The sequence below is a fragment of the Talpa occidentalis genome, unplaced genomic scaffold (assembly GCF_014898055.3).
Source record: "Talpa occidentalis isolate TD23 unplaced genomic scaffold, MPIMG_talOcc4v2.1 talOcc4.7, whole genome shotgun sequence".
Lineage (NCBI taxonomy): Eukaryota > Metazoa > Chordata > Mammalia > Eulipotyphla > Talpidae > Talpa > Talpa occidentalis.
The window spans coordinates 49,834,083-49,850,599 of record NW_023605083.1 but is presented as its reverse complement, the minus strand read 5'-3'; the positions used below and the strand labels follow the sequence as shown (position 1 = coordinate 49,850,599).

General features: G+C 38.3%; 1 protein-coding gene across 2 annotated transcripts in view; it reads left to right on the top strand.

Annotated features, from left to right (window-relative positions):
• The window catches only part of GKAP1 (G kinase anchoring protein 1), a 62,880-nt gene that overhangs the window by 4,168 nt on the left and 42,195 nt on the right, over nucleotides 1-16,517 (top strand). For both annotated transcript variants that reach the window (XM_054689537.1, XM_037494910.1), the window contains exon 3: nucleotides 14,510-14,762. In XM_054689537.1, the coding sequence (XP_054545512.1) occupies nucleotides 14,553-14,762 (210 nt within the window). In that variant the 5' untranslated portion in view covers nucleotides 14,510-14,552. The remainder of the gene's footprint in view (nucleotides 1-14,509; nucleotides 14,763-16,517) is intronic.

The window sequence follows — 16,517 nt, the reverse complement described above, 5'->3', positions numbered from 1 at the left end:
TTTTTTTTTTTCTGGAGTACAAAATCTAAGGATAGTTGCAATAGGAACTCTTAACATATTAATACTTAATAAGTAAAGTAATTGGCTTGTTGAGTATATATAAAATGGAGACTACTAATTTGACATTGCTTCGATCTCAATTATAGAGGATTTATTTGTTTTATACTAATGGCAGTCATTAAGAAAATACAGATTATACTTATATGTGATGAGCTGCCTGCATATTTATATTTGTGAACTTATTTGTGTTTTTTTAGCATTTTGACCTGAAATATTTATTCATTCTGTGAATTTGCTTTTCCTTCACCTACTTAAATTTGCCTTAAAATTATTTTTTTAAAAGACCATGGGAAAGAAAGAAAATTGGAGAAATAGCAGGGGAGGAAGAAAAGCTCTATATCAATTGTTTATCTTGTAGATAGGAAGATACTTAGGACACAAGACTGAGAGACTTTGAACCCTAGCCGTGTACTTAATAGTATTTTTAAAAAGCCCAGCGTTCTTGTGGTCCGCCTATTTATCTCCTTTCCTTTTCAAGATGTAAGAAAAATGTTACAAGTAAGTTCCCTTTTTTTTTTTTGCAAATTCCAAAAAATTTGTTAATGAAGGTAATGTTTTCTTAAAAACATGCAGCATAATCAATCTATGACAGTTGCTTTCTGTCATTTGTCTTCTGATTCACTAACATCAAGGACCAGCAGCATTTCATTGTCATTTACGACTTGTAGTTTTACTTTGTTTGTTTTAACACATGGCAGAAGTATCAATAACTCATTGGTTATATTACACTGACCTCTTGGAATGTGTGTACATATGACCATTTTCTCTTTTCACAATGAGGTATTTTTTTTCTTATGGAAGAAATATAGTCACTATAGAATATTTGGGGAGAGTTACATGTGAATGATCAATGTAGAAAGGAAAATGAGCATAACGAGTAGTCTTGTGCATTTTCTTCTATGTATATAAACAGTGCACAGATTTATAGGTTCGGGTTATTTTTAATGCCTTTTATCTAAAATTTACATTTCCCACCTTTTCTACTTCTGAAAGTAGTGGTTAGTGTACTTTTTGACACAGTACATAGATTTGTCTTATGGGTATTGAAGTAGACGATGTGATGGTTATTTTTCATATGCAGCATGTGGCGCAGGTGATTGAGCCCTTTCAGTTGTCCCATCTCCTTACCCATTCAGCTGATGACAAAGTAGAGCTGTTTTTTCCTTTAGTATTTGCTCTTATGTAAAATACAGTGCAAGCGGCCTCCTCTTTCTCTTTTGTTTTCCTGTGCTTACCAAACAAGAGATCATTGTAGTTGAACATTTACCCCTTTCAATTCTACCTTTTCATAAGTTAAAGAAGCATTTTTAAAATACATGGGTTGCTAAAGCTCAGAAAAATAATCATTTTGTCTTTTGACAAAGTTAACTCTTCTAATGCTTTCTTTACTGTGTCTTTTATGGTTTCTTTTCATTCATTCAGGAAATGTTGTTTGTTTACTGTATGTCCCTGACTGACATATCACTGTGATTGTTGGCTCTCAGACATATTGGTCTTTTCCTTTTGCAGTATGTTAGGTACCGTCTTTAGGTCTTTGACTCTTTTCAGTGACTGAATGCTCAACTACTACTTCTCAATCCTAAAATCTTTTTCTATTTATTTTAAAGATCAAAGCCTTAGTTTTGAGAAGATATTGATTTAAGTTTCAAAACACTTCTTGAAATGGAGGCAGACATGCTTAGCCAAAATTTTAAGTAGCTATGCCAGTTCTCCAGTGCCTTACAGGACTCCACAAATTTCAGTCAACAGTAAGAATAGGGTCTCTCCGGTGGCGCAGTTGGTTGAGCGTAGCGCTGTGAAGCTGTCAACAGCCTCTGCAGCACGGGTTTGATTCCCGGCCAGCCAGGGAGAAACTCAGATGGCGTGGCAGACTTCTCCTGTCTCGCCCTCTGTTCCCCTCAGCAGTGTATTTCGGTTGTCTGCCTGTTCTGCTCCCCACTCTGTCTCTGGTGAATCCTCTCACCCTCCCCGCCTCTGACCTGTACCCCAGTTCTTGTATAAATAAATAAAAATCTTTAAAAAAAATAGTAAGAATACCAGCAGACGTTCATATTTGAGTGCTTCTGTTGTATTGGCTATTGTCCTAAGCATATCACATATATTAACTTATTTAATCTTTACAACAAACCAGTGAGCTAGTCATTCTTGTTCTTGTTTCTGATTAGGAAACAGATCAAGTAGGTTGCTCAGGGATGCACCATAAGCAGCAAGGTAGGTTTGATAAGGCATTCTTGCCCCTGATCAGCATTCTTGTACCAGCACTTTCTTTCCATTTTACTTTGGCATTTCTAACATGAAAGATCAGAGGCGTCCATTGTCCCAAAACTGGGAGGACATCTACAGTGTCTGTGTAGAAGAAAGGGTAGCTGGGTAGAAGAAAAGGTGGGTAGGAGAAAAGGTGTTGCATTTTCTTTACATGATTAAGTAAGTGAAGCAAAATAGAAAGTTTTGGGAAAGATACTAGATGATGAATTTATGTAAAACTTCAAAATCTTTTCAGGATTTCTTTTCTTTTCTTCATGCATACAAGAACCGGGGTACAGGCCGTACAGGCCAGATGTGGAGGAGGGTGAGAGGATTCACCAGAGACAGAGCAGGGAGCAGAACAAGCAGACCGACTGAAATACACTGCTGAGGGGAGCAGTGGGCGCAACAGGAGAGGTCTGATGCGCCATGTGGGATTCTCGCCGGGATCGAACCAGCGCTGCAGAGGCTGCTGACAGCTTCACAACGCTGTGCTCAACCACCTGAGCCACCAGGGGAGGCCCTTTTTCAGGATTTCTAATGAGAAAATTATGCTTGCTTCTGTGAACATGATTGTTTAATAGCAGGTTTACGCATGAAATAAGAATATGCAATTCATGATTGAGACTTTTATTTATATTTTTTACTGAAGTAACATGTTTACATTACAGTGTTTACAGCACTGTAATAAAATTTAGGGGAATGGATGCATGTTACCACACCATGTGCAGCCTCTAAGCACCCATACATAGTCCTTTACTCTGAATCACTGGGCCCACCCCCCCCCCTTTTATTTCTGCCTTCATCTCCCTCTCCCTCTCATAGCCTCCATTCTGTAGTCATATTTCTTGAGTTTGTTTTGGTTTAGTTTTGTCAGTTCCTTTGTTTTGTTTCTGTATATTCCACATAAGAGTAAAAACATCATGTATTTGTATTTTTTCTAATGATTTTTTCACTTAGCATAATCCTTTCTGGTTCCATCCATGATGTTGGAAATGGCAACAGTCTCCCCCCCCCCCCACCCCAGTAGCTGCTTAGGATTCTAGCATGTGTATATACTCTTTCTTCTTATCCATTCATCTGTTCTTGAGGACTGAGGTTGTTTCCATAACTTGGTTATTGTAAGTAATGCTTCGATGAACACAGGAGTACATATCCCTTCAAATACATGTTTTTGTATTCTTTGAGTAGATACCTAGGAGTGGAATTTCTGGGTCATAAGGTATATATAGCGTGTGTGTGTGTGTGTAATAGTTTGTGGAACATCCATATTTCACATATGGGCTGGACCAGTCTGTATTCCCACCAACAGTGTAAAAGGGTTCCTTCTCCACAACCCTGCCAACATTTGTTGTTCCTGATTTTTTTTTTTTTTTTTTTTGGTTTGGGCCATTCTCATAGGAGTGAGGTGGTGTCTCATTGTGGTTTTGATTTGCATGTGATCCAGACTTTTAAATTATAATTTTGTCGAATTGAGTCTCTGTTGAAATTTTTTTCAGGTGAGTAGGTAATAAAGTCAAACCATTCAATAATTTATAACCATTCAATAATTTATAACAGTTGAAATTATTTTTTAAAGACTCTAAAAGCTTTTCTCATTGAAAATTTAAAAACTTCTGTGATCAAAATAAAAGTTCAAATTCAACTAGACTTTATAATTTCAAGTGCTTAAAATAATGATGAAGATCTAATTTGCAAAAAGCATACGTATTACTCAAGCAGTCCCCTACCTGGTAGCTTTATACCATTAGAAAGGCATATCTCTGGCAAATGGCAGGAAATATGTATTTGTGATTATAGATACCTCAGGGATTGCTTTGAACCTAACTCACCGCAAGATTTTGTTCTTCCCTATTCCTGATAGCAACTCCTACTTGCTGTATGGCCTTGTATTTTGGTCACTTGGAACAGAAATTCTTCCAACATTTCTATGGGCCTATCTACCATGATGGGCAGCAGTACATCCTACAGTTATCTGATAAAGTATATTTCTAGGAGCTTGAGCAGTTCCTTTGTCACATTTGAGAAATAACTGCAAAGCAGCGTATGTGGCAACTGTCCTCTGGGGAGCACCAGGTGAGGCTGTTTATATCTCCTGAATTCTCCCAAGTTTTCTTGGCTGCCCTAAGACTAAGTGAAACTTTATCTGAGGATGTACTGGTAAGAAAGCTCCGTTCTGTTTTGCAGAAAGAAAATTTCTGTGAACTTTGGAGAGATGTTTTGGAACAGACACTTGTTGAATGTTTAACTCATGCTGAACAATCTGCATATGAAATTCACAGTTTTGATATCAGTCCTAGAATGGAAAAGAAATTTTTGTAAGATACTAGTCATGATAAAGCTGCAATAACAGCCTGAAAAAAATCTTTGTTTAAAGCAAGAAGTTGCTTTCTTTCTCAAGCTAGATACCCATTACAGGTTAGAGAATTTGTTCCTTGTAGTTTCAGCCTTTATCAGACCTGATTGATAGGGACCATATCTCTACATACCCTTCCACAGCAAAACTTGCCAAGGTCAAAGAACCAATAAGAGATAGAGGAAGCAGGGAAAAGAGATCATGGTGAATAATGTTCCTGCTTTTAAAGATTTAATTTAAAGCTTATATTTCACTGGCTAAAGTAAGTTGTGTGTTCATGCCTGCATTCAACAAGAAAGTCATACATAATTCTTTGGTGTGGGGGAGTGCATATTTGTGAATAGCTACTACATGCAATCTATAGTTTCAGCAGTTAAAATAGAATATAATAATAGTGTTGAGCAGCTGTGTAGGATTATTGTTCCCAAAGTGCTCAAAGCAAATGAAACATGGGATTTTAACATGGCATGTTGAGGTTGAAACAGAGTTAATGTTTCCCATAATATTTTTGAGCCTGGAACTATTTTTCCATTTTGCATTGTTTTCTCCCTTGTAATAACTTTAAAAACCTTAATTCTCATGCTTGCAGCAAAGAAGTAAACCTAAAAATGTAACAACTTAAAACTGTGATATCATCTTTGTGTGGAATTTTATATTGATTTGCATATTTCTAAGCATAGCAAATTAGTCTTAACACGTAAAAGGCCTTTGAAATAACTACAGGCACACCACATTTTAATGTGCTCCATTTTATTGCTCTCCTCAGATAATGTATTTTCACAAATTGTAGATTTTGGGTCAAGCCTGTGTTGAGCAATTCTATTTTTCCAATAGCATGTGCTCACTTCATGTTTCTCTGTCACATTTTGGTAATTCTCACAATACTTAAAGCTTTTTCATTATTGTTGTATCTGTTAGCGTGGTCTGCGATCAGTGATCTTTGCTGTTATAATATTGATTGTTTTTTGGGGCACGAGAAATCATGCTCACATAGGAGAGCGAACTTAATAAATGTTGTGTCTATTCTGACTATTTCACCAACTGCCTGCCATTCTCCCATCTACTCCTTGGGCCTTCCTATTCCCTGAGACACAGTATTAAAATTAGTCAGTTAATAACCCAACAATGGCCTCTTAAGTGTTCAAGTGAAAGAAAGAATTGCCCATATGTCACTTTAAATCAAAAACTGAAAAGGATTAAGCTTAGTGAGGCAGGCATGTCTCACTAAGATAGGCTGAAAGATAAGCCTCTTGTGTTAGTCAAGTTGTAAATGCAAAGGAAAAGTTCTTGAAGTTAACACATGAGAGATAAGAAATTGAAATAGCCTTATTTCTTATGTGAAGAAAGTTAATGATTTGGATAGAAGATCAAATCAGCCATAAAATTCCTGTAAGCCAAATTCTAATCCAGAGCAAGATCCTTACACTCTTCAATTATGTGCAGGCTAAGAGAGGTGAGGAAGCTGTGAAGAAAAGTTCGAAGGTTGTAGAGTTTGGTTCATGAGACATAAGGAAAGAAGTCATGTCCCTACCATAAAAATACAAGGTGTCAAACAAATGCTCTTATAAAAGTTGTAGCAAATAACTTTTCTGCATAACGCAGGAAATCTAGCTAAGATCATTGATGAAGGTGGTTACTAACCAGTAGGTTTTCAATGTAGGTAAAATAGGCTATATTGAAAGAAGACACCATCTAGGACACTAAGAGCTAGAGAGGAGAAGACAATGTCTAGTTTCAAAGCTTCAAAGGACAGGCTGGCTCTCTTCTTAGGGACTCACACTAACTAGTGATTTTAAATTGAAGCCATGCTCATTTACCATTCTGCAGGTACTAGGACCCCTATGAATTATTTGAAATCTACTCTATCTGTGCTGTATAAATGGAACAATAAAGCCTGGATGACAGCACATATTTGCAAGGTTTATTGAATATTGAAAGTCCATGTTAACACCTACTGCTCAGGAAAAAAAATTCAAAATATTATTATTCCTTGACAACGTACTTGTTCACCCAAGAGCTCTGATTGAGATGTAAAGGAGATTAATAATGTTTCTTTTTTTTTTTTTTTTTTTAATATTAAATTTTATTTTTATATTCCCCCATACAATTGCAAACGCCCCATTCTGACACCAATCCTTCCCTCCGCCCCACCCCCAAAAAGTGTTCTCTTGGTTCATAGTTTTCTGTTGATTTGATTTTCACTTTCTTATATTCATTTCCTGGTCCCTTATTTAAGTTTTCTAATTCCTGCTATGAGTGAGACCATCCGGTATTTTTCTTTTTCTTTCTGGCTTATTTCGCTGAGCATGATCCCCTCCAGCGCCATCCATGTTGCTGCAAATTGCATGTGTTTATCTTTTTTGAATGCTGAGTAATATTCCATGGTATATATGTACCACATCTTCTTGATCCAGTCATCTATTTTTGGCATTTGGGTTGTTTCCAAAGCTTAGCTATTGTAACAGTGTGCTATAAACATAGAGTGCAGGTGCTCTTTGGAATTGATGTTCTGTGTCCTTTGGGTAAATACCTAGGAGTGGAATTGCTGGATCATATGGAAGCCATGTTCAGTAGGTCCAGAAATCTCCACACAGCTCTCCATAGTGGTTGACCAGTTTGCACTCCCACAACAGTGCAAAGAGTTCCTTTTTCTCCACATCCTCGCCAACATTTGTTGTTGCTAGTTTTTTTAAATGTGCCATTCTCACTGGTGTAGATGGTATTCTCATGGTAGTTTTGATTTGCATTTCCCTGATGACAAGTGAATGTTGAACATTTTTTTCATATTCTGTTGGCCATTTGCATTTCCTCTTCAGAGAAGTTTCTTTTTAGCTCTTCTGCCCATTTTTTGACTGGATTATTTTTCTTTGTGTTGCTGAGTCCTCATCAGCTCTTTGCAGATTTTTGTGATCAGTCCTTTATCATTAGTGTTGGGTGCAAAAATGTTCTCCCAGTTGGTGGGGTTTCTCTTTGTTTTGTTATTGTCTCTTTTGCTGTGCAGAAGCTCTTTAATTGATGTAGTCCCAGGTGTTTATCTTTGTCTTCACTATCACTGCTTTGGGTGATGTGTCTGTAAAGATGTCTTTGATGTGCAAATCCCGTAGTGTTTCGCCTATATTTCCTTCATATGTTTTATGGTTTCAGGTCTTATGTCTAGTTCTTTAATCCATTTGAGTTGATTTTTGTGTATGGTGTGAGGTAGTGTTCAAGCTTCATTCTTTTGCATGTAGCGACCCAGTTTCCCAGCACCATTATTGAACAAACTTTCTTTGCTCCATGCATAGTCTTCGCTCCTTTGTCAAAGATTAGTTGACCAAATCTGTGGGTTTATTTCTGGATTTTCTATTCGATTCCATTGTCTGTATGTCTGTTCTTGTCCAATACCATGCAGTTTTGATGATTATTGGCTTTGTAGTATAGTTTGAAGTCTGGGAGTGTGATGCTCCATTTCCTTCTTTTTTTCAGTAGAGCTTTGGCTATTCGGGGTTTTTGGTGATTCCCATATGAATTCATCAATAATTGTTCTATTTCTTGAGAATGCAATTGAGATTTTGATTGGAATAGCATTGAATCTGTATATTGCTTTTGGTAGGATGGCCATTTATAATGTTTATTCTTCCCAATCCATGAGCAGGGTGTCTTTCCATTCTTTGTGTCTTCTTCTATTTCTTTTAACAGCTGTTTATAGTTTTCTTTGTATAGGTCCTTTACCTCTTTTGTTAGATTTTTCCCAAAATTTGATTTTTTTTGTTTCGATAATAAAGGGGTGTTTTTTGATTTCTTCTTCTTCAGATTTATTGTTTGGTATAAGGAAGGCTACTGACTTTTGCGTGTTGATTTTGTATCCTGCCACTTTACTGAATTGATTGATGATGAATTAGTTTTTCTGTGGAGATTTTGGGGTCTCTATGTATATTATCATATCATCTGCAAAAGTGATAGTTTTGACTTCTTCTTTTCCTATTGATCCTTGGATGTCTTTCTCTTGTCTTATTGCTCTGGCTAGGACTTCCAGTATTATATTGAAAAAGCAGTGGTGAGAGTGGACATCCGTCTTGTTCCAGATCTTAATGGAATTGCTTTCAGCTTTTCACCATTGAGAATGATACTGGCTGTTGGCTTGTCATAGATGGCCTTTATGATGTTGGTATGTTCCTTGTATCCAAGAATTTCAAGGGCTTTTATCATGAATGGGTGTTGCACTTTGTCGAAAGCTTTCTCAGCATCTATTGATATTATCATATGGTTTTTATATTTCTTTTTGTTGATGTGTTGGATAACGTTGATTGATTTTCGGATGTTAAACCATCCTTGTGCCCCTGGAATGAATCCAACTTGGTCGTGGTGAATTATCTTATGGATACATTGTTGGATTCTGATAGCTAAAATTTTATTGAGGATTTTTGCATCAGTGTTCATTAGGGAGATTGGCCTATAGTTTTCCTTTTTTGTGTTGTCCTTATTCGGTTTTGTATTAGTGTAATGTTGGCTTCATAGAACGTGTTTGGTATTGTCCCTTCCTTCTCAATTTTTTGGAAGAGTTTGTGAAGGATAGGCACTAAATTCGTCTCTGAATGTTTGGTAGAATTCATTTGTAAATCCATCAGGTCCTGGGCTTTTGTTTTGGGGAGGTTTTTAATTACCATTTCAATTTCGCTGCTTGTAATTGGTCTGTTTAGGTGTTCTATTTCTTCTTTATCTAGCTTTGGGTGATTGTAGAGTTGTAGGAATTTGTCCATCTCCTCTAGATTGTTGAACTTGTTTCCATATAACTGTTCATAGTAGTTACTGATTATTCTTTTGATTTCTGCTGTGTCCGTTGTGATTTCTCCTCTTTCATTTATGATTCTGTGTATTTGTGCTTTCTCCCTTTTTTCCTTTGTGAGCCTGGCTAGGGGTTTGTCTATTTTTATTTATTTTTTCAAAGAACCAGCTCTTGGTTTCATTGATCTTTTGGATTGTTTTTTTAGTTTTCAATTTCATTTATTTCTGCTTTGGTTTTATATTATTTCTTTTCTTCTACTGGTTCTGGGGTTTTTTGTTGTTCTTTTTCTAGATCTTTGAGCTTCGAGATTAGGTTGTTTCTTTGAGTTCTTTAGATGTGAGTTCTATTGCTATATATTTTCCTCTTTACTGCCTTTTGCTGCATCCCATACATTTAGGATATTGGTGTCCTCCTTGTCATTCAATTCAAAGAATTTTTAATTTCTTCTTTGATCTCTCGTTAGTCCAGTGGTCTTCCAGTAGTGTGGCTTTTAATCTCCATGAGGTAGGATATCCTTGCCTTCTTTTTATGAATTTCTAGTTTGATGCCTTCGTGGTCAGAAAAGATGGTTGGTATGATTTCAATCTTGGTGTATCTGTTGATGTTTGTCTTGTGCCCCAGTATGTGATCGATCCTGGAGAATGATCCGTGTGCGCTTGAGAAAATGTGTACTCCGTTTTTTTTGGGTTTAGTGTTCTATAGATGTCTGTTAAGCCAAATGCTCTAGGTCCTTATTTAGAGCTTTAGTTTCTTTACTTATTTTTGTCTTGTTGATCTATCCATTGTTGATAGTGGTGTGTTGAAGTCTCCCACTACATATGTGTTTTCTCTGATGTCTGTTTTCAGAGAGGACAACAGTTGTCTGATATATTTTGGTGCTCTTTTCGTTGGTGAGTATATGTTAATGAGTGTTATTTCTTCTTGAAGTATTGTCCCTTAATCATAATTGTGACCATTGGGGTCTCTTTTTATTTTTTGAGTTTGAAGTCTGTTTTATCTGATATAAGTATAGCTGTTTCCTGCTTTCTTTTTGGCCCATTTGCTTGTAGGATTGTTTTCCATCCTTTGACTTTGAGCCTATTTTTATCTTTTGTAGCTAAATGTGTTCCTGAGACAGCAAAAGGTTGGGTTTTGTTTCTTAATCCAGGCTGCAACTCTGTGTCTTTTTATTGAAGAGTTTAGTCCATTTACATTTAGAGTTAATATTGATATGTTAGCATCTGGTATTTGCCAATTATGTTTGTCTTCCTTTGATTTTATTTATTTATTCTTTTAATAACTTTTTTTTTTTTTTTGGTCTTCTTTCGTTGTTATTCGTCCCTCTGAGGTTCTGGCTTTAGGATTCCTTGTAGTATTTTTTGGAGTGGGGGTTTAGTCGCAATGAAATTCCGGAGTTTCTCTTTGTCTGGGAAGTCCATATTCTTTCTTCATGGAGGAAAGAGAGCTTTGCGGGATAGAGTATTCTTGGTTGGCATCTGTTTTCTTGGAGTCTGTTGACTATGTCCCTCCACTCTCTCCTTGCCCGTAGTGTTTCTTCAGAGAAGTCTGATGTCAGCCTGATTGGTTTTCCTTTGAATGTTATCTGTTTCTTCCCTCTTGTCAGCTTCATTATTTTTTCCTTGTCCTGGATTCTTGGGAGCTTTACTATTATGTGTCTTGCTGTGTTTTTCCTTTCGTCGTGGAAGTTTGGTGTTCTTCTTGCTTCTTGTATATCAATTTTCAGCTCCTTCTTCTCATTTGGGAAGTTCTCTTCAATTATATCCATGAATATTTTCTCTGTTCCTACATCTCTCTCCTCTCCTTCTGGAATTCCTATAACTCTTATATTTCCTTTCCTCATGGAGTCAGATAGTTCCCGAAGTCTTTCTTCATTCTTTTTCCTTCGTACTTCTCTTTCCTTTTCTGTTTTGGTTCTTTTTATTTCTGTGTCTTCAAGATACTTATTCGTTCTTCCATTTCATCTATTCTGCTTTCATTGCTTTTCCCAGAGTTCTTTAGTTCCTCCATTAATCTTTGATCTCCTGCATTTCTCTTACTTCCCTCTTTAGGGACTCAATTTCCTTCTTCTGATCTATCACTTTTTTAATCATGGCAATTTTAAATTCTCTTTCTGGAAGGCTCAGAAGTTCTTCCAAGTTGCTGTCGTTGCAATCTCGGGAGTGTTTTCTTTTTGTGGTGTGCTTCTTTCCTGAGTTTTTAGGTTGCGTGTGGTTCTTCTACTCCCTACTGTCTGTTTTCTAATTTGTCGTATGCGTGGGACACTGTGTTGCTCGGACTGATGACATCTTGGGTGGAAACTTCTCGCTCCCCTCTGGCTCTTCCAGGAGCCATCTCTGTCTTCTGGGGGAGCTTTCTGCTGGTTTTAGGCAGTTTTTACTGAAGAAATGTCCCTGTTCTCAAATGGCGAAGCGGGATGCAGTCCCTGCGCCTCTGGTTTCAGGCACACTCTTCTGCGCACCCGGTCTGCCCCGGACGTGGGTGCCTGCTCCCTCTGTGGGCTCAGACTGCTGGTCGGAAGGGGCCTGGCGTGGGATAACTTCCCGGCTGGCCACTGGGTCCTCCAGAAAACCTTCTGCCCTTTTCAAGCAGTCTTAAGAAATGTCCTGTTTTATAGGGTGTTAGTGACTTTTTTTTTCCTGGTCGCTAGGTGGCGCCAGAGATCTCTCCTATTGTCCTTGGGGGGCTGTTTTTCGCCTCCCCCCACCCCGTGGGACAGAGAACAGAGCGGGAATGGTAGGGTACACCTCAACAGCTTTGGGGTGCTGTGTCTGCCTTGTGCCCCACCGTCGTGGAGAAACCACGCCCCGAATTTTCGTGCCCCGGGTCTCAGTTCAAAGCCCTCAGTTCCAGGACGCGGGCTGTAGCCCAGTTCAGTGGCGCGGGAATGGCGCCTTTTGCACAGCTCCCGTGCCTGGCGCCTGGTTCCTGCTCACTCAGGGAGGGACCTTCACCTCAGTGAGGACCTCCGCGCGTCTCCCCGCAAGCCTAGGTCGTCTCCCCGCAAGCCTAGGTCGCAGGCGCGGGGACCTGGGCAGCCGCGATCCAGGTCTGCACTTGCTTTTCAAGCGCGCCGCTTTTCCGCGCCAGCTTACCGGCAGCCCGGGCTGTGTGCGCGTCTCCCGGAGTCTTTGTTCTTCTCTAATGGCGCCCGGAGCCGTTCCCTCACCGCCGCGGCGGATCCTGCAGGGTTCGCCTCAGCTCCCATTCACGGGGTGTGGTGGCTGCAATAGTTCCTTTCCACTACAGTCCCGCTTGCCTGCTCGTTTGTTTTTGTTGCCGTTTTGGTTTGTTGTTTCCCTCCTCTCTGCCGGTCGGAGAGTGCCGCCTCTGTGGGCGGGGGAGGGGAGCAGGGTTCTGCGCTTCCCTCCCTTCTGGTCCTCTTTTATGGCCACTTTCTTCTTCGGGCAGTTCGCTGGAGTCACCCGTTTATCTTCCGTGTCCCGGTTCTCACTGGGACCTGCCGCTTTTCCTCCCTATTCACTTTTTTTAATGGGAGATCTTACTCGCAGCGTCTCCTCGCCGCCATGTTGCTCCGCCCCCCTCAGATTAATAATGTTTCTATGCCTACTAACAAAAAATCCATTCTGCAACTCATAGATCAAAGAGTAATTTCAACTTTCAGGTTTCATTGTTTAAGAAATAAATTTCATAAGGCTGTAGCTGCCATATGTAGTGATTTTTCTGATGGATCTGGGCAAAGTAGATTGAAAACCCTATGGAAGGTATTCACCATTTTAGGTTGCATTAGGAACATTCATGATTCATGGTAGGATACAATATCAACATTAAGAGAGATTTGAAAGTTGATTCCAACCTTCGTGGCTGACTTTGAGGGATTTAGAACTTCAGTGGAGGAAGTAACATAACATATGGTGGAAATAACAACAAAGTTAGAAATGGATCCTGAAGGTGTGACTGAATTGCTGCAGTCTCATGATGACTTTAACTGATAAGGAATTTCTTCTTGGAAGAGCAAAGTGGTTTCTTGAGATGGAATCTCTTCCTGGTGAAGATGTTGTGAACATTATTGAAATGACAACAAAGTCAGTCCTGTATAATAATCTTAGTTGATAAAGCAGCAGCAGGCTTTGAGAGGATAGATTATAATTTTGAAAGAAGTTCTACTCTGGGTAAAATTGTATCCTACAGCATCATGTTATAGAGAAATCTTTCATGAAAGGAAGAGTCAATTGATGTGGCAAATTTCATTGTCTTATTTTAAGAAATCCCAACAGTCATCCCAGCCTTCAGCAGCCCAGCTGCCATTGGTATTGAGACAACACCACCAAGCAAAAAGATTGCATCTTCCTGAAGGCTCAGATGATGGTTAGCATTTTTTGGCAATACAGTATTTTTAAATTAACATATTAAGACATAAATTTAGTTCTCAATAGACAGCAGTATAGTGTAAATATAACATTTATATGCTCTAGGAAACCAGAAAATTAGTGTGACATGCTGTATTGCAATAGTTTATTGTGGTAGTCTGGAACCAAACTCTCAGTATTTTCCTGTACTATATGACATCTTTAAGCATCTCATTTTGATTTATCAAAAAAAAATAAAAATATTTTCAAATGATTTTTTTATTCTTAGGTTAAGATGGAAGACTGAACGTGTATCTCATTTTTGTTCTCTCTTTAAAACAGATTCTATGTGTGGTTAGGCTTTAGAATGAACCTCACCTAATACTCAAACTTTTGTATGGTCCCATCCCACCCTGAATAGGGTGGACTTGTGTAAACAATTGGATATTATGGAAATGACAGGAGCTAAATATGACCACTGTGATTAAATAGATATAAATTTATATAAAAATAGCAGGAATAAGTAACAAAAATCAGGGTAATAGTTATTTCTGACAGAGAACAATGGATGTGCTATAATGGAGAGGCACAGGTTAGATTCATGTGTTAATTTCAATGTTCTGGGTACTTGCTGTTGCGAGTAGGACTGTGTTATGAATCCAAGAATTACTAACTTCATTGTCTGGGGAAATGTATATATATAACATTGTTCTAGAATCTCGAACAAATTTTACTGAGTGTATTTACTCATCTGCCTCCTCATCTCCCTTCCCACAGGGATTATTCTTGAAAGAAGTCTTGTAAAAGAGAATTCTTAACAATGGCTTCAGCAGTGCTTAGTTCTGTTCCCACTACTGCTTCTCGTTTTGCCCTGTTGCAAGTGGATAGTGGCAGTGGTTCTGATTCTGAGCCTGGAAAAGGCAAAGGTCAGAATACTGGAAAGTCTCAAACAAGCAAATCAACTACAAATGAGAAAAAGAGAGAGAAAAGGAGAAAAAAGAAAGAACAACAACAGAGTGAAGCAAATGAGGTAACACTTTTAATTATGTGTTTTTCTAATAGACTGTAAGCATGTTGTGGACAGGTCCTGCTGTCTCATTGACCCATGTATATATTATACCTGGTCCATAGATATTTGACTTGAAGGAATGGATGTAACTTTGTGTGTGTGTAAATTGAAATGTAAAGAACGTTTTTTAAATGCCTTTATTTTTTTCTAATTATGGAAGCTTATATGGTCATTTTAAAAAGTTTCTAAAGAACAAAAGTCTTAAGAGGAAACAAAATGATATATAAATACAACTAGAGATATAACCAATTAATATTTTGGTATATGTTTTCTGTAAAACTGTATAAGTTTATATGAATGTATAGATATACATATATTCATATTATATGTTAACAAAAATGTGATTATAGAATAGATTTTTATAACTGACTTAAAAATTATCTATGAATAGTTTTCCATAGGAGTAAATAAAGATCTACATTATTTTAAATGACTCTACATTATTTTAATTCATATGGTGATAAGCCTTTAGATCCTCCCTTTTTTTTTAACTAAAATGGACAATAATTATATGACTAGCCTGGAAAATACATTTTTTATGCATTTAATGGTTATTTCTTTCTTAACAGTAATAAATGCTTGGCAGGCGCTTCTCCTCTGGACATTCTAAGCATGAGTTATATGGCCAATATTTACATCACTAGTGCTTTTTTTTTTTTTTTAAAGATTTATTTATTTATGCATACAAGAACTGGCGTACAGGCCAGAGGGGCAGGGGGTGCGAGGTTTCACCAGAGAGAGAGTGGGGGTGGGGAACAGAACAGGCAGACTGACTGAACTACACTGCTGAGGGGAGCAGCGGGCGAGACAGGAGAGGTCTGCTGCACCATGTGGGTTTTTCTCTGGCTGGTTGAGGATCGAACTTGTGCTGCAGAGGTTGTGGACAGCTTCACAGTATGGTGCTTAACCCCTTGAGCCACCAGGGAGGCCCACCAGTGCTTTCTAAATACCACATCAAAAAATACTACCACATGGGGCCTCCCCAGTGGCGCAGCGGTTGAGCGCAGGGTTGCAAAGCTGCCCGCAGCATCTGCAGCGCTGGTTCGATCCCCAGCTGCTCCCCGGCCACCGGAGGAGGGTCCCACATGGCACGCAGATCTCTCCTGCTGCCCGCTCCTCCCTTCAGCAGTGTACTTCGGTCCTTCTGCCTGCTCTGCTCCCTGCTCTGGCTCTGGTGAATTCTCTCACCCTCCTGCGCTTCTGACTGTACCCAGTGCTTGTATAAATACATAAATAATAAACAAATCTTAAAAAAAAAAAGTCTTCTAAAAAAAAATGCTACCTATGTCCATGTTAAGAAAGCATTTGGTAAATTCAACATCCATTTATGATAAAAATACTCAAAAAATTGGGGGTAGAAGGAACATACCTAAACACAATAAAAGCCATGTATAACAAATCTACAGCTAATATCACACTCAGTGTTGAAAAACTGAAAACTTCTTCTGAAGTCAGATGCAAGACAAAATGTCCACTTTCACCTCTGCTATTAGTATTGGAAGTCCTAGCTAGAGCAATCAGGTGGCAGAAAAATATAAAAGGAATCCAATTTGGGAAAGAAGTGAAACTAAATTGCAGAAGACATAATAATATAAATATAAAACCCTAATGATTCCATTGAAAAACTATTAGAAACAATAAATCAGTATAATAAAGTGGCAGGTTACAAAATCAGTCTATAAAACCACTTGTGTATCTATATGCAAACAGTGAACT